General features: G+C 35.2%; 1 protein-coding gene across 1 annotated transcript in view; it reads left to right on the top strand.

Moving 5' to 3' along the window:
- The window catches only part of PlexB (plexin B), a 461,345-nt gene that overhangs the window by 333,432 nt on the left and 105,078 nt on the right, over window positions 1–22,835 (top strand). Inside the window, 1 exon segment of the mRNA XM_081761825.1 lies at window positions 14,074–14,206. Coding sequence (XP_081617951.1) covers window positions 14,074–14,206 — 133 coding nt within the window.

Genomic DNA, 22,835 nt, shown 5'->3' with positions numbered 1-22,835 from the left:
TTCATTTATGACCTACAGTATGTAACCTTGGATCTTAGATTGAAGACTCGCTGTAGAAAGCAGTGTAAGTGCCAAACACAAAAGCAGAGACAAAAGATAGTAAATTGTGCCCAAACGTCAAAAAGAAAAAATACTATTGTTTAGAAATACAACCAACAATGTAACCAAGTATGAAAATCTAACTAAGGTATAAACATATTTTAAAAAACAAGATAAGTGAAACAATTTTAAGGTGGCACTTAAGTTGTGTTCTACAGCTAGTCTTCAATTGATGATTTAATATGTTTTGACGTGATTTTGTTTGCTTTCAATAAGAAATTAATCGAGTGACGTGATAAATTATTAATATCATAGAATCGCCAAATTAGTTTATAGGAGGGATGTTTCTAACCTTGGCTTTTCGTGCAAATGTCGAAAATCAGATTCTCAACTAATCGCGTACTTTCTGAAGGTAAAAGTAAACCGTGAGACATAGGTTAGTACCACCAGATGAATGCCAGAATGTACCTTTTAATTAAATATAGACCATTATTATTTTAGTTATGAATTGTTAAATATTTATGTGGAAATTGGCCATACACTCAGTATCTGAAAGTTTCTTAAAAATAAATAAATATAGGTACAAATTGCTTCGACCAAAATACGAAAACATACGTTAGAATTAATCGGAAAATATATATTCTTAAAGAAGGGGTATATAAACATAATAGCACTAATAGGGTGATAGTGCCGCAATCAAGGATCTTATAAAATAGAGGATCTGCCCTTACAACATAATCTTGAAGCCATAGTCACAGTTTCGCCACCCCTACTCTGCCCACTCTGCCCAATAAGATCGCAATGTTTTGAGCCAACAATCATGGCGGAAACGAAAGTAGCCAATCAGACGATGGCAGATACGAGAGTAGCCAATCAGACGTGCCGATGCTCGGTTGTTTTTTTGGCTTCATCGATTTAATAGGATGAAGATACATGTGGACAGATCCTCTATTTATAACATCATTGGTCGCAATAGTGATGTATGTTGTCGTGACGGTGTAGTCCCTATTCTGAAATGCCGTTGAATGTCTTGGCTACCCTTTTGACATATGCCGCCTCGTGCATCGTAGCTTTGCGTGCGCATGCATTGAGCGTATCGACTAGTAGTTGTCACGCATTATCTTACAATCCCTCATAGTGCTTGGTAACACAAAAATAAGTATGATATAGATCAGTATGTAGGCCTATGTTACAAACATGAAATGTGATCCTTTTTTCTTAATTGTCATTTTTTAAAAGATTTGTTTTTCGTAATTTCAGCAGCATAATAGGAAATATTATTGTGGGGTAGTCATTATAAGAAAATAAGGATTTTTTGTTTTGTTTTGTTTTGTTTCGCTTCTGCTGCTACGTTCTATACAGTTTTGTATTCCAGCAAAACTCTATGAAGTTTGACATATTTCATGTAAAATTGGAAGCGCATCTTCCATCACGATTTACATGTTATTTCCGTAACAAAATCATCCGAAGTGACACTTAAAGCGAAGAACAGAATTTTAGCTGCGATTGATTGAGAACGAAATATTTTAGGTTCATATTATCTGTATTGGTATCGAACAAATACGTTTATGAACAATTCAGTATTTTTACAGCATATAATATATACTGTAATATGGTAGTGTTGCTAGGGAGTTCGGGGAAATAAGAACCAGAGTTGACATTCACCTTACATGAAAAAGATATCTACATTGAAAAAAAAAAGCTTTTGCCAAGATTGAATTTGCAAATATTTGTATAACGAAGTGGAAACATGAATGAAATTTGATATTGGGATTCCTCAGTACCCAACTGGCTAGTGTAAGTCCTCCTGCATTCGATCTTCCACAGGAGCACATTCAGTTAAGTTCTGTTTGTTAGTTTAACGTTCCTTTTAGAACAGAGGCTAGTAAAATATGGCTCATTCTACAGATTATAACGTAGACTTCATCTCAATTACGAGTCTGCTGTAAGTGGGTAGCGAATCAGAGTCCAAGCAGGAGCGAGTGTGAGCCTCAAGAATATCCCAGCTCAAGGTTGAGGTAGAGTTACTCTCAGTAAATTTAGCGAGCCAGAGCTCAAATAAGTGTGAACCTTAGATGGCATGAGTCTTATTGAGATTGGTGAACATAAGTCTCAGTCAGAATAGCGAGTCCAAGTCCTTAGTGAACGCAGGACATCTTATTCTTTCTCTCCGTCTTTTCCTACTTAACTAGAGTCGACGTTCCTGGTGAGTCTTCTGCATAAAGCTCTGTCTCTGAATTATTCCCTGTTAGACTTTCCTGAAAATAAAGGTAAAAAGCTAAAATTTTATTAAACCAATGCCATACCACCAGAACTAGAAATAACATGTTAATACTCTTAGAATACTGCGTAAAGATGACGAAGACAGTGACTCTATATACTGTGTCCTCAGAACTGGGTTTTGATCCTCTAGAAGAAGAGTGGCAGGTTGCTTTTCGCTGTTCAGAATCTCACATGGAACACTTTCATTTGTTTTCCGTTTGCTTCCCTTTCCTTTCCATCCGTTTTAGTTTGTTCTCAGTCGCTTGTGTGAAGTTTCTCTGGGATTTACTGCAGAGATGGGAGACGAAAGGTTTAGAAAGAAATAGAGAGAATGGGTAAAAAAAAAGAAGCAAAGAAGTAATCGCAAGAATGTGAAACGAAGAAGAACAGTTTGTGTTCTTATAACTCCTGGCATACATTTTGTTATATTCCACCATTTTCCATCTTTGTTCCCCCCCTTTTTTTAAGAAAGTCAGGGCGGGTCTATGGTTTGGACCAATCGCTTGACTGCGGGAAGTTTTCTATCTCTCACCCCTTCCCAAGTTTTTTCTTTCTCTCCCTTCAATCTCCTGTGACTGTAGAAGTTGATGTACTCGAAGTAGTAGTAGTAGTAGTAATGGTAGTAATAGTAGTAGTCGTAGTTGTAGTAGTAGTAGTAGTAGTTGTAGTAGTAGTTGTAGTAGTGGTAGTAGTAGTAGTACAGACTCTAGAACTCGACACCTTGCTTAATTCTACAAAAAGTTAATGTGATGTGATTTTGGGTTTCGCTTCCCTTTCAGCAGTGAGTCTATACGAGACGTGGACCTACAGCTTAACGTGATATCCGAACCACGTGAGCTCCTCTGGGAATCGAACCCGGGTCTTCCACGCCAAAGGCGCGTACACTAACCGCTTAGCCACGAAGCAGCTCTCAAATACTAATAGTATTTCTGAGTTTAACTATGATTATTTGTTTTCCTGATTTACGTGGATATTAAATTTAAAAGAAGCAAATTATTTATATGTATTATTTGTTTTTTGGCAGCAGTTTGTGTTAAGTTGCCACTGTTTCCATAAGGGCGAATTACCCCTCAGCACAAAAATGTAGTTAGTTCGGATTAGCTTCAGACAGCTCTATATTGAGTAGATATTAACTGAGTTTTATTTCACCTTCCGGGACTACGGAAGACTTGACGAATCTGATATGGAAATCGAAAGTGACAAATTCACTACTTCCCGTTTCAACAGAGTAAGGCCTCAGATGGAATGTAATTTTTGGATCTTAATTCATACAAAATACCGTTCTTTTTTTTTCGATTTATGACTGTTTCCGGTCTATGTTAATCAAGATTAACACGGAAGTAATAACAGATTTCTCATATTTCACTGGAGGGGTAAGGGCGGAGACGAAACCTTTCTTTCAGATACTGAATCCATATCGAATGTCCAGAAAATGGCGCCCACAGAGAAAAGAGCGCTATTCTCAGGTGAAAAATAAGAGAAAATATCATGTGATGGTATACCCTCCGGGGCCCTCTTAAGCAGCTATAGAAAATCAAAAGTTTCACTATGTTACAACGTCTTAGATTAACATGGAACCATTAGCATTGCTCTACGAACCCATCTGCCATCTGGAAGGAATCAGCGTAACTATTTGATGGATTGGTAGATCTGCTCTATGGTTCTTTATCTCTGATGTTGCCTCATAGTGCAATTCGCATCTCCAGACGAGGACCATTTTACTTTACCTGTGGACAAACAGACCTACAGGCAGAGTAGTTTGCAAAGACTACTTCCATATTCCGAGGGTAGTTCGGAAATCTAAAGTGACATGAATTTAAGTTGCACGTGCTCTTAATGCCCTCTAGCGTGACTATGAGCTTTGTCAGTTTCAAGTAGGATACTGCCACTAACGACATATGTTCAAAAAGTGTTGTTAATGATGGAAAAGACTAAGCTTGACCCAACCTTTGCAAAGAACATCAAATGACTTCATTTTAGGTTAGACGAGGGCTGACAAAAACAGGAACAAGTTGGCAGCTAAATGCAATAATTTTGCATGAAAAGACGTGTCCGTATCAGTTTCCAAGTTTGTAGTGATACTATCACTTTATGAGGAAATACTGCTTTGAACACTTAAAACTTGTTTCTAGACTTACGTTAGGGACCTTTTTATTATTACTTATTTTTACAGTGAGACTTTTGGTGGTAGTATTCCATTCTCTTGTGTGTTCTATCGTACGAATGGAGAGTTTAACGGGTAAGAAGTGATAATGGCAACTATAGTTTCCTTACTGCTGAATGTTGTTTGTCGCTTTTTCCTACAAAATTTCCATACTTAAAAAAAAAAAAAAAAAAAAAACTCAGAAATGGTTATGATTTCTTTCATTGGCCGTTGACTCTACATAGGAAGTAGATACATGAGATAGTTTCAGAAAAATGCTTCTTAAATAATCTTGGACTCGTCTTGATTGATACTTTTCTTCATAAAATGATGAAATCATTAATAGATGCTATACTAATAACACATGCCAGCTAGGTTAGTGGCTAGTGGTTAGTGCGCAATTATTTAGTGGAGGTTATTCCGGGTTCGATTACCGGCGTTGGAGCATTGAACTCATTACGTTGGTTCGGATTCCACCTTAATACTTAGGCTCACTTTTCATAAATATCCTCGGCACTGAAAATATATGTCAAACTTTAACAAACAAATAAACAATTAAGTTATACTTAGAAATGTTAATTTTACATTTGAGGCGGCTAGTATCAAAATCTGCCACATCCATTTCGCTTAGTTTCGAGTAATCTCGCAAAACGTGCAATGAGGCTCCATATACACGCGTACAAAGTCACATATTTGAACTTTTAAACAAAATTCTGTTTCCGTGGAATGCTTTTATTTCTTTTTTATTTTTATTTTTATTTTTATTTTTTCATTTATTTAACAACCACCAGATACAGCTCAGAGGCCATTTTACACTGGATATCTTCCTTTAGATCAAACATATAACAAGCGATATATAACACAATTTCGGTAAAAAAAAAAAAAAATGGATTTGGCAGGTTTTGATACTAGGCATCTCAGTTTGAAGTACTTTATACGCCACAGTAATACTCAAGTAATTGCATTTAATAACTATTGAAACTTCTCACAATATTTACATATTTATCGTTCTGAGATGCTTGTGTACTTATCTGAAAATTGGAATCTTTCAAAGTTTGATCTAGCGTTTTCAAACTAACAAGAAAAAAAAATCTTCATATTTTCTCTCTTGTAACACGACACATGAAAAGTGTTCTGAGAGATCTGAGGGTGTAAAAGATTTCTGTCGCTTATATCGTGGAAGAAAAATGACAGCTTTTGAATAGTCCCAATGAAGCATCTTAGAGAACGGAGCGATCAGGGTTTCTAACTCACAGTGACGATGGAGATTCATAAAATAGAAACAAGAGATAGATGTCTTTGTGATCGTGTTTTGAGAGCCTATTTCTCTTTTTCTTTCTTTCTTTCTTTCTTTCTTGGTGCTTTGTAGTAGATTCTTCCGATGAATTGAAAATTGAACTTGAAACCATAACCTGTAAAAACGAGAGACATAGACTTAGTTATTCAGAAAGGATCGCTAAAACAAATAGGATTGTAGTAAAGTTCTTGATTTACAATAGGACCTCGATAACTCAAAGCTAAAGGGAATACATAAAATTTCGAGTTATCGAATTTTTCGAGTAATCAGGGTTTGAGCTATCAAGGTGGGCACAACAAAAATTCGAGGTCCCAAGGTTCTGCGTTTCTCATTAAAGGTGACTATATAACCTCTATAACACGAAGTTTTATTTGTTCGACATCTATAATTCAAAGTTGTGAAAGTTCCAAGGAACAAGAAGAATCATTGACCTAGAAACAGGTGGAGGGAAGCTTTCATGTCTAGACATGAGTAAAACACAATTACAATACACATTCACCGTGTGCGTGGGTTTCCTCAGGGTTCTCCCGTTTCCTCCCACTTTCTTCATTCCATAATTTCATTCATTTCTCATCATCACCGTCTCCTTTAGCCTAGCCGGCATAATCGTGGGACGTAAAACTCAAAAATTTCATTTCATTTCATACAATACACATTAGCAACAACGACAATACTAGCAACAATGGCAATCACCTAAAGGCATAGAGTTACAGCTTCGAGTTATTGAGGTCACATTAAGAGAAATTCGATTTATATAGGTAAACTTGGACTTGAAGAGGTTCGCAGATACGGAACTTCGAGTTACCGAAGTTCTTTTTTCTATGTGATTATGGAACCCTTAGAATTCGACTTATCGACGTTGTAATTTTTAAACATTCGACTTACAGAGGTTACTTTAACATTGAGTGTTATGGAGAGTTCAAGGGTGAAAAAATTCGAGCTATCGAAGAATTCGAGTTATTGAGGTCCAACTTTACTTACGAGGGAGGATCAGAAACTAAGGTTACAAGGCCGATATTTCTGAAGTCTCGTCTGTTATAGAGGAATGAGGAGTGTGCGGTAATTGCAATACATGGAGTTGGCAACTGTACAGAGTTTCAGCCACCAACCACCTATCGCGCTAGTTGTATGTAAACACAAATAGCGACCCGTTTGAAAAACTGTTCTCGCGAACAAGTCCGCTCAGTTATTCGATTTCTGTGGGCGAAACATGTAACCGCGTTCAAACACACCGGCAGCTGGTTGTGGTTTACGGAGATACTGTAATATCTCCTCAGCATGTCACTGAATGGTGTTCAAAGTTTGCGGCTGGTAGAAGAAACGTCACCGACTAGCAGCGCAGTGGCCGACCGAGCATGACATCAAGCAGTTTCACTGGAACATCATTGATCACCCTCCCTAAAGACCGGACCTCTCTCCAAGCGACTTTCACCTCTTCCTGCCCTTGAAGGAGCACCTAGGAGGCCATCGCTTCGTTCCAGACTAGGAGACGAAACACTTCGTGATAACGTGGCTGAGCACGCAAGGACAGGATTTTTACCAGAAGGGAATCTTCAAACTCATCCCAACATGCGACAAGTGCCCCAACCGATTCGAAGGCTGTATCAAAAACAAAAACTATATAATGTATGTACTATCTGTTGGCCTGTTGGTTGTATAAAATAATATGTGCATGTTTCATGCAGGTTTTGTAACCTTAGTTTCTGATCACTCCTCGCAATTCATTATTTATCACCTTGTAAATTGATGCCTTCAATTAAAGTGTATGCGGTTGTCTCATGTGACCGAATGCTCAGGCTTCGGGTTGGAGCTCTTCTTGGGGCTTAGAGCCAAGACCGTAAGTGCTATCCTGTGGGTGGTATGTTGCGGAGAACTACCTATACCGTGAGGCTTGTTCTTATATGATCTTACCGTGAGGTAGATCTGCCAACTCTACCAAATTCAGTTGTCGTCCGTAGTTCGATGCTCATGTTAACAAGTTCTGTCCTTCATAAGTCCGTTGTTGCATAAGGACGTAAAATACAAAAGCTCAAACTCAGCTCCGATTGGGACTTCCAATTTTTCGTGCATTTGGAAAATGGAAATGCGCCAAACTCCCATTTAGAAAACCCAACATATAAAAGGGATTGAATTTTACGTGCTAGCGACACGTAACAAAGCAAGAACCCATCTTGTTGACTAGAACTTTTCTTGGATTTATTGCTTTGAAGTTATAGGGGAATCAGCACTTTGCGTTACTCAATCATGTTCTATATTCCAAGGAACCTTTCCTGCATCTTTTTTAATAGGTCAAAGAACGTGGTAGTGCCGTATTGTTTTTTCAAGTTACTTTTCCGTTACACTAATGCGTTTCTAATACTATTCATCTCACACTCGTACATTGTTAAATGGTCTTCCGGGTACTGCACTACTTTGTGAAACAATAGAAAGTGGTGTTGTAACCCATTAAGCAAAAAGAGTGTTATCGAGTTTTATTTACTTATGGAGCACAGATAATTTTAAATTCAATGACCAACGCCGTTGCTTGGTTGGTATGCATCCTTCGAAAGAAACAAAAAAAGTTGTCACCCTCCGCTTGGTTAAATAGAGAATGCAAGAAGAAACATGTGACAAAGGGAAGTCAGCTTTGCATATGTAATATCCCATGTGAATGACACTGTTAGCCGTGATAGCGACAGGCACCGACTTCATTTGGTATCATCACGTTACATCTTTACCAACCATTTCTAGTCTTACTCAAACAATGGACACAATTTCTGAAGTTAGAATACATAGACCACCCACAGTTCATTGTGTTTTGAAAAATTTTATTCTAATCGCTTTATCAGCAATAACCAAATGTGAGATCATTCCTCTCTAAATGAATACAATAGTTCGTTACTCTGTTCAAAGTAATACATGTTGTATTTATTAAACTTGCTCCAACAGCCGTAAGTTGCTAAACGTTACATTAGTAATAAAAAAAAAAATAAAAAGGAAACACAAGACTTTAAGCCAAATGATGTGTAATTAGGAATCATAAAGTCCACGAGTTAATTTGCTGTATAATTTATGACATTCGACTTTTGCTTAAGGAAAATAAATATTTACATTACAATCGCCTACAGATACACGTTAACAGTCTTTGATAAGTCATTTCGCGTACTCACCGAACAATTGTACTGTGCTATCAACCTAGTTTCCTAATTTATAAATTTAAATCCAGTTAATATTCGTGGTAGCTTGCGTTTTGACTGATTCATCGCATCAATGGTTGGGAATTGAATCCTCAGACTGGTAAAGTATTTCATTCACTTCGCTTTGAACACATTAAACAAACAAGATAATATTTTTTCAACTAAAGCTGACACGTATATTTGTTTATAGAACTTAAATTATATGTTTATATATAAACAAAAACCCATTTAAAAAATATAATAGTATACATAGTATGCTTTTAGAGATCAAATCTTACAATTCCAATCGAAACAAGTTATTTAAAGTATCAGAACAAAATATACTCAAGAAAATGTATTTTGAAATTCGATAGACATTAAGCTGAGACGTTGACACATAATTAGAGAATCTGTAAACTGCAACTTACTGTGAGCTATTTCTTTTTATGCAGAACTGTTCATATTATGCTTTTGTAGAAGATAGTTCATAACCTGAATTGGAGGTTTTGAACAGTCAATTTCAACCTGTGCTGCACAGAGGCAGCAATTTATTATTATTATTATTATTATTATTATTATTATTATTATTATTATTATTATTATTATTATTATTATTATTATTATTATTATTAAATATTGGAGTACACAGGAACCGTCTTGCAACAGCTGAATACTTCTATAGCATATAATTTTCTTTAATAAGACCACATGAGACACAATTTAAACTTCATGCATTTCTCCTTAATGCTACATGTAAAATTAGTATTTACGTTCCTTTGTGGAGCTTATTTTCTTTCTTGTAATTCACTAGCATATTTTGTATCATTGCAATAATAAATATATATGGCTTAGAGTGTCTAAACATGTATTACCATTAAAAAAATAATAAGTATATAATCAAGATATATGTGTGTATGTATAGAAAAAGAGAGTTTAGTTTAACTTAGTGTTATACACATGTTTCATGTCGTTCATTTCCATTCTCAAAAATTCCATAATCGTTTGCTACATTATTTTTCCCTTTTGTTTGGTGACCTTTGTGTGACTTGTCTATTTTACATTCTCCATGTCAATATCTATTACGCACATATATCGGAACTGTGAGTTTGCACAGGAAATTGAAGTTGTGCTCTCTCGATTGAAAGACAGCCACCATAACCGCTGACTGCCCGGGAGGGCCCCGAAACAATGTTATACGACGTAAAAATCATAAAAATTGTCTAACGTCCCAGCAGGAAGACGCATACTATCAAAAACTGGTACGGGCTGATAATGGCCCGCTGTGCAGCACGCGTGTCTGCCTACCTAACCAGTTGATTTATGTAGCATCCCATCCAAGCATTTTACAAAGGCCTTTCCGAGCAAACGTTGGAGGTAGTGATTGTTTTAACCTGTGCATAGAGTTGAAACAGTCATGCATCAAGTATGAGGTATCAAGCATCATGCGTCATATCATGTTCTGTGCCAACATAAACTCTTCATTATGTGAAATTGCTATTTTGTTCCTCTCGCTAGACAGGGTTTGATGTTCTTGATCTATGCCTCTACATGGAAAATTTCACTTTCGTACCACTTGCCTGACATTTGTTAGGAGACTATAACAATATGATACTTGATGTATCATAAACTACTACTAATCTGCGTTAATTATCCTCATTAAGTACGTGTTAACTTATATTTCTTAAAAAAAATAAATGTTATAATCTTAGTGTGTTAAGTGTGTGCATGTGCGTGAATCAAGGAGGATACGGGTTCAAGCCGCAGGAGCAAAATGTCTACAGTAGAGCCGAGCCCAGGGCCGGATTTCCCAATAGGCCCGGTAGGCCCGGGCCTATGGGCGCAAGCTCCCAGGGGGCGCACGGCCGAGAGAAAAAAAAAATAAAAAATATCTAGAAATAAAAATAAATAGCCATAACTTAACATACTTTCTGAATTGATTTTTAAAAAAGGCTAATAACGCATTCTGATTTTGAAGTTCATTAGAACAAATAATTGTTGGTAAAGATAAAATTGCATCGTGGAGTGGTGTTTAAGCAGTTAACATATAGGTCTGATATAATTTTTATTAAAGGTTTTTAGAAAAGTAACTTTAACCAGACTAGGGGGCGGAAAAAATATTGGGCCTAGGGGCGCCAAAATGCTAAATCCGGCCCTGGCCGAACCAAATTCATTTAGGATTTTGGTTAATTCCGTATTTTTCATAGATTTGTCCTTGTGTTACCCTTCGATCTCATCGATCTGCCAGAAGAAATTTCGTTACCGTAGACGTTTGGATTAACTGGTTGTTGCAATATACTTGGTAAACATTGTTGAATTCCGCATTATACCTTCTCCATTTAGCACTTGTTTCTATAGTTTTGCTATAAATAGTTTGTTTCAAACTTTGTTTCTTATTTTGTTATTTTGTGCTCATTCCATCGAGCTCTTGGGTTCAGCTCTGCTGCTTATATAGTCAGTTGAAAGTAAAAGTTCGTATTTATGCACTGTGGCAGGCAGAGTGATGTTTTTTTTTATAAGTTTGCAGTTTGAGCATATTAAATCAAGAAGATAATATTTTGCAATTAATGTCGACATATTTTATGTGTATTTATAAATCTTAAAAATGTTTATATAATGAAGGACACATTTTAAAAAATATAAAGCGTAGTATGCTTCTAGAGATCAAGTATTTATTAAAAAAACTTTCATATTTTTTTTAATTAATGGACCTTTTTATCGTGAGTTAAACCTTCAAATGATAAAGCCAGACACTATATTCTAAGTACGTCTCACTCACTTCCTATCTGCCATTTGGTTAGATAGAAAATTTTCTAATCCTGTACCCGGAGGACATTGCATCGATAACCTCTTGACACAGACTATTATATGTGGAGATATGGATAATATAAATAACAAGAGGAGCATTGTGTATTGTCGTGAAATTTTAAAAAAACAGAAAGCTATTTTCTTCAATGCAATATCTGTTGTCCGCCTTTAATAGCGCCAGTTCCAGTTGTAGTTTCCTTGATTTAGACCAATTTATCATATGAATGTCAAACGATAAAAGTATTCTCTTTATAATCATATTTTGCAATTAATGGAAGTGCATTCATATCATGAAAATATTTGAATACTGAAATTAGACTTGCAGTAGAAGTAACAATACTTTTAAAATTTACAATATTAGTGTTGCAATAAATTATTGAGTAATAATTATTAGACAGTATCGTAATTTCACACTTCGATTCTAGATATGATTTCAATCGTTTATCGGCCTTTTCATCTGACACATTAGTCATGAAATATGTGGAACATATTTGTTATTGTAATTCCTTATAATGAGCTATTAATCAAATGATGTAGATTAGTAGTATTCATAGAATAAAATACTGCCGTCCTAAGCGAAAAGACCTTAACTCCACATTTTTCGAAAATCAAGATATTGGTATGGGAATGTTCGTAGTACAATTCTACATCTATCTAAAGTGAAATTGACGTGGTTTGACCAATAGGTAGGGGGTAATGACGTCATGAGTGTTTACAATGAGTTTCAAAACTGTAACTGAAAGTAAGCAAAAAGACCTCAAGTGGCAATTCATAAGCAAAAATATTTTAACTGTATTATCACACAAATTTTAGATCGTGAAAAGATATTTAATAAAGTTTTACTGAAATACAACAAATTTGAACGTACAGCCTAAGCCAAAACGCGTTTTGCTTATTTTCTCGAAAGTAGGTGAAATGGAGTTAAGGCCTTTTCGCTTAGTACGGCAGAATAGTCTTACTAAGCGTTGCATAAGATTCGCTTATTGTTATTTAATAAATTCAAATCTCATCAAATGTTCTAATTTTTTTTTTTAAAAAAATGGAAACTTAAAGTGGTTGAACAAGTAAACATAATCATGTTCGTTTCTTACCAATAGGAGTAAGTAAAATTACAGGCAAAGAATATTTAATTTACCTTAAGAAAAGAAAAAATGACACCTGAATTTAGATACCAAACTGTATAAAGGCCGATGTTACAAATAAAAACAAACATTATATCCATCCATAGTCTTCATATTTTAATCTTACAAATTATTGTATTATGAAATCGAACTTCACGTCAAATGCCCATTCCAAATTAACAATGCGTCTGAGATATTTTAGAAATGTATGATTATTAGTTAGTAAATAATGTTCCGAAATCCATGTAGTTAGATTACCCACACAATGTAACTGTTAGTTGGGTTGCATACATATAAGGGGTTTGTCACACACTCAGGTAGTCACTAATGTATGTCTTTTATGATATTCTCCGACATGTTATTTATTTAGGGTGCATAATAAAGAAGAAAAATATTGTCATTGTATGTGCACATGTCTGTATTTATTTGGCAATGGCATTATATACGTACATTAGTATATTCATATTTCACTATATTCAGTGTCTTAATAATGCAGGAACTCGCATGTTATGTAAATGCATGTACAGATTTTCACGCTTTTCAGTTGTTTTGGGTAATAAGATGGATATTCGGATAACGATTTCACAAGATGGGACATTTAAATATAATATTTACAACACGGGAGCCCAACTCGTTTTCTGTTTTATTTGTTATTTTATCAGACTAGTACTATTAATCTATGTGCAAGAGTGAGAACATTTAAATTTTCGACAGGAAAAGATATTGATCACTTACATTGAGGTATATAAACTATCTCGTTATCAGGAAGCACATTACGGACAACATCCATAATGAGTCTAGTGATACTTTTTTTTTATTGTCGCAGTTGAATCAGCATTCTCAATTACCGCATACTGCCAAAGCAACCAGAAAGGGCAAAATGCTGAACTTGAGGTCAACTTCACTGCAGTACCCGTGCAACGCACTCTCCCGCAAACACATTTATTCACTCCCTCACGCAGTCATATATATATATATATATATATATATATATATATATATATATATATATCACTACCATCACCGCTCTTCATGTTCGCTCATAATTCACCTGGGGTGGTTTTTGTACAAGTCGCCGCCAGCTATCGATTGGTTAAGGGGCAAAGGGAACCCAACGCAATTACTGGGGCTTCAACGCGTATTTCCATGTTGGGTGTAAAGGGGAAGATGGGACGTTGGATGGGTGTGGGTAAAATGCAGACATTAATTTTCGCTGTGTGTGAAATTTTATTCTTTTTCTTTTTGTTCCAGGTGTACGGTTCGCAGTGCTTGTCAGAAGGCTACCCACAGTTCGCCTCGCTGGCTTGCCCTTGGTTCTGGACAGCAATGCATCGACTTTGAACAGGTCCTTCCAGATCGCATTCCTATCAACCAGATGACAACGGTAAGTTTATATCTTTCTGTAATTTCTTGAAACTCAGAACGAACAATGTGATGTGTCGTGTGCTTGCGAAGCTACATATGTTATTTCAGCTGTCATACAATGAGCAATGACTCCATTACAAATTAATAAAACGGGGATTTGCATGCAATAAACAGATCTGCGTGCTTCACATCAAGTGGTCAACGACAGAAATTACTACAAAATTCTATCATATCACTTTATTCTGCCTTTCTTCTATTTGTCTATATTAATCAACGTAATGTTTGTAATAATAATTACAACAAATGTGTCTAAATTTGCATTTTGGTGGTTGGTTTGTACTGGGAAGTCATTAATCAACTTGTTAGTTGGAGCGATAAGACAATTTAAAATGGGTTCGAGCTATTTCGTAAGAAATGCAGGCAGCAAGTAATGTTAAGTACTTTGCTAGTCGAGAGCATATTTCATTTTGCAAGCATTATATTTAAATGCTAAGAATTGAGTGGATTTTTTTTTTTTTTTTTTTTTGGACGGGAATGTAATTGTAATCTAATTTAATGATTGATTCAGAAAACATTAGGACGTTACTTGATATGATGTAGTACTTCCTCTAGAGACATACTAGTTTAGTCTCACTTAGGTATGTAGGTAGCAAATTTAAAATATATATATAAAAAAACTAAGAGGTATACTGAGTAAAACATCATGTATACCTCTCAAAAACTTTCTACTCTCTAGACGTTTTGTCGAAACAACAAATGCTAAAGCATATTATTAGAACACTAGTGGTAGAAATTAAGTTCGTTTAACTTTAGACAATACAAGTTAAGAACTATTATAACAAAAGTATCAACTAATAACGACAAAAAGAATAAACAACTAGATTATTTTGTTTATAGGCGAGTTTGACCCAGGCCGTTGCAAGTTTCTCAAATCAAATAATAATGTACCGTATATAATATTTATTGTGGTGTAGTACATTGGGTTGGAAACCTTGATTTTGTCCCTAGCGGTGAAGTGAGTGAGTGGAAGGTATGTGCGGAAGGGTTCCATGTTATTGCTCATCAACAATACGTGATGATCTAATTCTTCCTATGTTCATTCGGTTTCTCCCTCTCCCTTCCCCTATATGACAGCAGAAGAGGGAGGGATAGCATTTGTTTCATATGCATGTGAAGAGGAACTTGATGATGTTTCAATAAGCGTAGCTCAATGATTGGTTAATGTGTTAGCCGAGTCATTGTGATAATAATTGCGAGCCTCTGATCATGCACTCTATAGATTTGTGATAGTATGTAGGGTCATCGAAGTATCAAATGGTTACCACACTCGAATTCAGTGCGCCTGGTTGCTGGCTCGATTTCCAGTTGGTGTTCAAATCTTGTAAACGTTAAGGCGGGATGTAGTTCGACACTCAGAGGACTAGAGAAACATCCCTTGAGTTTACCTTTCCTCTATAAATTATGCCCAGCAATGACAAAACAACATGCTCCTACTCCCTAGCAGGAGTATCATGTAGGGCCCAGGAGGTAATTGCCAGTCCTGAATTATATTAATTAATAATGCAGTAATATATACTATGAAAAAATGAAACTCTGCTGATATTAGTGAAGAATTCCTTTCCTTTCTCTCCTAAAACTGATGACGCTACTGCTCTGTTAAATTAATAAGTATTGTTTCTCTGAAGATGGGCAAATGTTGGAGCCACCAATGAAAGTAAGTAATTTTTTAGGCAAGTAGTCACGTACCTGAAAAATGAATCAATTCAGCGTATTTCTACATACTAGGCTACGCGTGAAGGCCAAAGATGGAAAAAGTGGTGAGTGATAAGGTAGGTGGAAACTGGAAAACCCCAAAAGAAACACACGGACACACTTTGTCTATCACAAGCTCGTATGATTTGGAATTGAACCTTGGGAGGTTTCGAATTAAAGGTGAACATTCTACCATCTTGTCCATTTTTCATAATTTGCTCACCCACTGTGAATCAGATCCTCGGTTTTAAGATATTTTGTATATTTTTATTTTGCTGGATTTATTTATATTCTTAGCGAAAGTCTCTTTGCAGTTAATCCTGGTTCCAGACTTTGTAAACCTAGTTGTAGCGCAGTAAATCCGATATCCTTTTGCACCGATAAAGTTTAAAAAAAAAAAAAAAAAAAACTACGACAGCACCAGTGTTTCAATATCGGAAAAGCATTACGTTTTTTTTTCTTTTCTGTGTGTGTGTATTTCAAAATTCTAACCAGTTTTTTTTTTTTTTTTTTGATTCGCATATTATATTTTCCTAAGCAGACTTCTTCAACGATTCAACAGAAATGATTCGGTCAATATTGAATCATTAGTTCCTTCTATTCATTTTGTCGTTATACTTTCGCATCTTTTTTTCTTCATTTCTTTCTTTCGTGTCAAATGTCCGCGTAATAACGCCAGTTCTTCACACCATTCATAAGAAATTGTCGTGTTTGGTTTGCTCTGCTGATTTATTAAGGCGAAATTATATAATAAGACAAGCCAAATTAGCTAAGGGACATGTTATCGACGAATTGCAAGATGGAGACGATAAAAATATATATATAAAAAAAATCAGGTTCGCAAAAGGCATAGAGTGGTGGCATAATCAATGCAGCTGCTCACCTGTTCTCAAGAGCCGAACGACTTGTAGGTTCTTTGGGAAAGAGTGCTTCTGGTGGAAGAACTTGTATTGGAAAAAGAGATTCGATTTGTAGACTTCGTGTTTTTTGAACAAGAAGAAGGATGTTCGCAACAATGTTCTTTCTCCTCGTTTTCTATTGTTTCTTTCTTTTATATTTTCTTTTCATTCTTTTCTTGTAACGAAAAAATGTGGCGGCTGTTGAAGCCTGTTGATCAAAAACGAAAAGAGTAGAGGAATGTAGTATATATCGCTAAATGTCTTTCTTGTTTTCTGTTGTCAAAGCACATCACAGAAAAGAAACTTGTTCTTTCAGTTTAGAACAGTATTTTATTTTTTCTTTCACCATTCACTTTGTCATGTGAACGAAAATACAATTTATTTTTTAGTTTACAGAAAAAAAGAAAAACAAACCCGAGTTAATTTTGTTTATATAGAAAATTAATGAGAAAAAACGAGGTGGAGTTTCTGCTAATTACAAAAATGTAATGTTCATTATGACTTGTTAATTATGATATTAGAAGATGTGATGAAAAACAGTTATACAAATAAAATTAAAAAAAAATAAAATAAAGGAAACTATCAGCTACGTTAAATAGATGATGAAGAGTATAAAAACTTATTACTTTTCGAAACGTATAGAGTGATGTTTTTGAAGATAACAAAATCTGAATGAAAAATTAAAATGCGTGTATAAAATAATGAAAAAAAAAGTTTTTAAAAATGAGAAAATATTATTTGTAAATTTATGAGTGAAAGGTTTTAGAAAAAAAAAAGAAAGAGTGAGGTATTTCGTGTGAGATATTTTAGTGCATAGTTCTCAAATTCAGGAGAAGCATATAATTGAGGCAAAGATGAACAATTTGGTAAATCTTAATATAAGAATACGCCATTCGATAAGAAAACATTCTGAAGAATGTATTAGAAGGATAGGGAAAAAGAAATAAATTATAATTACACTTGATGCATGATACCGATCATTATAACTATTCTGCAATCACGGGATGCAAATCGAGAAAGTATATTTACACGTCTCTCTTTGTTTTGATGTAGGAATTACCGTTTATTATATACAGTATCAGATCCTAAGGGAAGTTACCTCGTTAAAAGTTTAAACGTCCTCTCTGCAAACCAATAGTATAAAGCTTATCTAATGTAGTAATTCCTGAACATAGATTTCTGAAACTATGAAGCACTATTGCCTTAGTTTTTAGCAATGCTATGGTGATAAAATTTAAATTTTTACTGGTGAGATTTCCCTCAAGAGCCGCCAATGGTTATGGCATTCATTAATTGCAATTTTATTCCCTTTTACCTCCACTACGCTTTCTATCATATCGATAACAAGAAAATTTCTTCTTAATAATCCTAAACAGATCCTCTTTCAATCCCCCCCCCTCTACCTTTCGCTACTACGTGCTCGTTAGTTTCTTCTAACCAGCAAATCTTCGTGTCTTTTTTTTTTTCTCTTTTCGATACCATCATTACAAGTGTCTGTAATTGTATTTCTTAATTTTTTCGTAATGTCCCCGTTTCTGCTGGGAACAACATCTATTATCGCTGTACAAAGTTTGGATGTAATCACTTTTTTCGGTCCCCTAGTTATAAACAGAAAATGCAAAGTGAACGCAGAAACTTTGTTTTTCCAACCTATTCTACTACTACTACTACAACAACAACAACATCAACTACTACTACTACTACTACTACTACTACTACTACTACTACTACTACTAATAATAATAATAATAATAATAATAATAATAATAATAATAATAATAATAATAATAATACGTGTAAACGTTGCAATAGAACATCGCTTTTCGTCTAGTTGTAACGTCCATTCAAACTGTGTGTTTTGTGCAAAATTCATCTCGACAGGATGATCAATTCCATTTGCGTAATGAGCTATTTATTCATACCAAGTAAAAATAACAACAGCACCCAGCGAACTTTTGTTATTGTTTCCCAAAGAGTTGCTATAATGACGCAATGTTGTTGCAGTTCCTCTCATAACATTAATTTTATTACATGCACAGCGCAGCTCAGCTTTACCATGTATAAATTAAATGGTGAAATATCTTATTTTGATTATGTTTTCCTTCAAAACATAATACAGGGGATAACATAGGATTTCTTTTTTAAAAAAAATAATCATTAATTATTAGACAATGTTGACTGTGTAGTGTAGACTTTTATGCATCAAAGAATGAGTAGTTAATATTTTTCTGTAATATCCAAATCCTACTTCTCTGGAAAGAGCAATAGTCGTATACTGTCTAGAAAAAACAGTTGAGAATGCTCCAAGAACATTGCCAGAACGAACTTAAAAAGAATAGAGCGGAAAGGATAACTGTGATTGTTCTTACATGTAAAAGTAAATCTTTCTATGCACTCCTTCTGCTGTTTTTCACAAAAATTAGCAAAATATCATCTCTCCTGTGACTTACGGTTCCCGAGATCTGGCTCCTTAAATCTCCCAAAATGGGAACTTTTTTTTTAGCCAATTTCTCGGGAACGGTAAGTCATAGAGAAGTGACATTGGTGTTGGTCAATACCTATGAGAATGATAAGCATTTTGGTACCGATATCAGCTTGAGGCCAGTGCCCAAGCGAGTGGTCAGTTGGACAGTGGTCACCGGTTACTATTTGATACCAAAAGGTTCACCATCCCCTTAGGTACTGACCAGCACCAATATAGTCTCTCTCTAACTTTGGGTTCCGGAGATATAACTCCTTAAATCTCCGGAAATCGGCCATTTTTTGGCCAATATCTTTGGAACGGTAAGAGTGACGCGAAAAGTTTCGTCACCTTCGCAGGTAGTTTTGATACCCTTTCGAACGGAGGGCTCAACATAAAGTAAAAAAATCGTAAATTACATACACACATATACACACAGAGACATAGAGAATTCAATACCGAACTTTTTAAGTTCGTTGAAAATATTATACTTTTTTCTCTTCGTCAAAGCTACTACAAAATTGAAGTTCTTGTGTTCGCTAGCAGGAAGTGCCATCACACTTCACCTAAAAGGAGAGAAAAAACAGAAGAGAAAGGAAGTTCAGTTGCTATTTGAGAACAGTTTGACCAGGACACAAGACATTTTCACTGACTCATGCCGATCATGACTGCCACTCCTAAAATATGACGACGATAACGAATGGATCTTTTATGCGTATTCCACAAAGATCACTTTGTTTATTATTAATATTGTGACGATGCATTCTCTGTACATTCTAGGCGAACTCAAACCAGGATTGTATTAGATGAAGAACCAAGCGTAATCTTCGTGAAAGTTTTTGACTAAATGTGCAGACATGTATAAGCGAATATCTTTGACAATCCCTATACTATTACCGTTGGTATTGTAGCACATGGACGTAGTGCAATCAGTAGGATTACTCAAGTGGGCTTTATAAAATTGTAATGTTCGTACATCCGTTACTCCACACGATAATTCTTGAACGGAAGCGAATTCTCAAACTTTTCTTAGAGAGGTAGAATCATTAGCTAGTCTGATTTAGTAATGGAGTCATTTGTTAACATCTTCGTGGGTAACGGTGACTTTAACGTTAGTTATATAATTCAATTTTCAACCAGTGAAACAAAGGAGTATAATTCTAGAATACTACAAGTTGCACACCACGCTGTTAGATGGTAGTAAACATCTTCCAGTTGCTGTCATCTACCGGACAAAATTGAAACTTCCAGAGATAAAAATAAATGTGTGTTTCCTGTGATTCTCTTTACAGTGTAAGCAGAGTTTATTTCTTTTTATTTTTATCATTTGGTTAACAAATTTTTAGATATAGCCTGCAAGGCTTATAACGGTGGAATCATATTATTGGAAGCATATACATGTATGAGGGATACGATTTTATTTACTACTAAAGCACTCATATCTGGAGCTAAAGACGCTTGATTCGATCCAATGGTTATATCAATTTCATGATGGACAGCTTTGTGTCCTTGAGTTTTCTTGGGATTTTTCCATTATTTCTTGTACAGGGTATGTCGAAAGTCTGAGGATATAGGCCAACTCTGTTATGAGTAAATGTACGGGAAATGGAAAAGAAGAAAGTTGTTGGAAATAGGTGGTTTTTACTCTAAAATGGTGAAACTTTCCAATCACACCAGTGATTCAGGCTGCACAGTGGTAAGACATCCTTTGGTAAATGAAAAAGCAAGGTTTCTAATTCAAAAGACTGATCCCTTGCACCTTCACCATACAAATATTTCAGGGTTTGGTTTGATGATTTGATTCGGTTTACAGTTTAGCGGAGACGTGAACCTACGGATTAACGTGGAATCCGAAGAACATGCGCTCCGTTCGGGAATTGAACCCGGGTTTCTCATGCCAAAGGCGCGTACACTAACCTCTAATCGTTTCTGGGAAATGGGTGCGAGATGTTCTAGATTCCCTCATATGACAATACAAGCGTTTCTCCCGAGTCATTTCGCGTATTCTAACGTTCCGTTCAATCAGCCTGCTAAACTGGAAACCTTGCGTTTTCATTTAACACCTGGCGTCTTATCAGTGTGGAGCCCGAGCGGCTGGTGCAATTAAGAAAGAAAAGGAAATCCACAATTTTAGATTGGAAGTAATCTATTTTCGACATTCTTTCCATTTTTTTAAAAAAATATATTTATTCATAGCGAAGTTGGCTCATAACCCTTGACTTTTGGTGCACTCTGTACATATTATCTTACTAATTCTTCTAACTTCATTCACTTATATTTATTATCCGTCTCTTTTGGGCTACATGATCAAAAAATCTGAAATTTTCAATATATCGTCCCATGATTGTGTTCTTTAGACTAAAGAAGACATTATTAATTAAAATGAATAACTATGGAACAATGGAGTGACAATGTCGGGAGAACCTGAAGAAAAATCATGGACGCGATGTTCTTCACCACACAAGGGCAGCGATCAAAGTAAGGACCCTCACATCAGAGGTAAACGCTCTACCTGTCAGCCGCTGCTCCTACATAATTATGTGTATAATTGAAACCAAACCGCATTGCATTATTGAGTAGACTAGAGTTGATTTGTTCTTGATGTTTTGATTCCAACAAGTTCGCCATTACTCGGTATATAATAAAATCTGAAAGAACCATTGAACTTTTAATTGATTCCAACAAGATAGTCATTACCCTTTATATAATAAAATCTACAAGTACCAGTGTACTTTTAAAATGATATATGTGAATGCATATCTGCTTCCAGAATATATAAAAATCCTCAAATGTTCAGTTCCAGAGATCGCTTGATAACCATTAATTAGTTAATTTATTTTTACAATAACATACGTTGTTTTCTGTTTGTTTACATATTACAGATAATGGTGTAATTATTCAACTGTTGCTGTCCAATTTCTTTTGTTGATTTATGCAGCAAAAACTTGTATGTTTATTTGTATTATCTTAGAATCAACCCCTTTTCAAAGTCCTTATATATTAATTCACAGAAGGATGTAATATAATATGCATACGCAATAAGAAGAAAGTAAATTAGCCAAATTCTCTCCTGTGTAAATTTAACTTCATATATCCTCTAAATCGTTCATTAAATACATGGAATTTGTTTTTTTGCTCAATTAATTGTTAATGCCAACTCTTTGTTGTGAAATGGTTGGCGATAAGCAGGTGATACCTAACGTTGCTGCTAATTCGCCTAACTTCATGGACACCTTTGCAGAATGATTTTTTAAAAAAAAAAGAAGAAGAAAAAACAACAAAAAACACGTGCACGTCTTCAGTTCTCCTTATTTTGTTTTCATTGTTTTGTGTATTTGAACAAAGTTAAGTGGAAAAAAGGAGCCGAAAACAATTATTCTGTACTTCTACTTTCTTTTTATCACCATTAAGGATCGACATCAATTTGATTAGGACAGGATTATTGAATATTAGGATTCTTGAGGTTTTGTTTTTTCATGGGTGGTTTTTTGTTTCAGGGCAATTGTTTTATTTTTTTTTTCCACAGATATCCTCTT

This window comes from Thermobia domestica, chromosome 6 (assembly GCF_964235325.1).
Source record: "Thermobia domestica chromosome 6, izTheDome1.hap1.1, whole genome shotgun sequence".
In the NCBI taxonomy this organism is placed as follows: Eukaryota; Metazoa; Arthropoda; class Insecta; order Zygentoma; family Lepismatidae; genus Thermobia; species Thermobia domestica.
The sequence above is the reverse complement of the archived record's forward strand: the minus strand, read 5'-3'. Positions and strand labels throughout refer to the sequence as shown.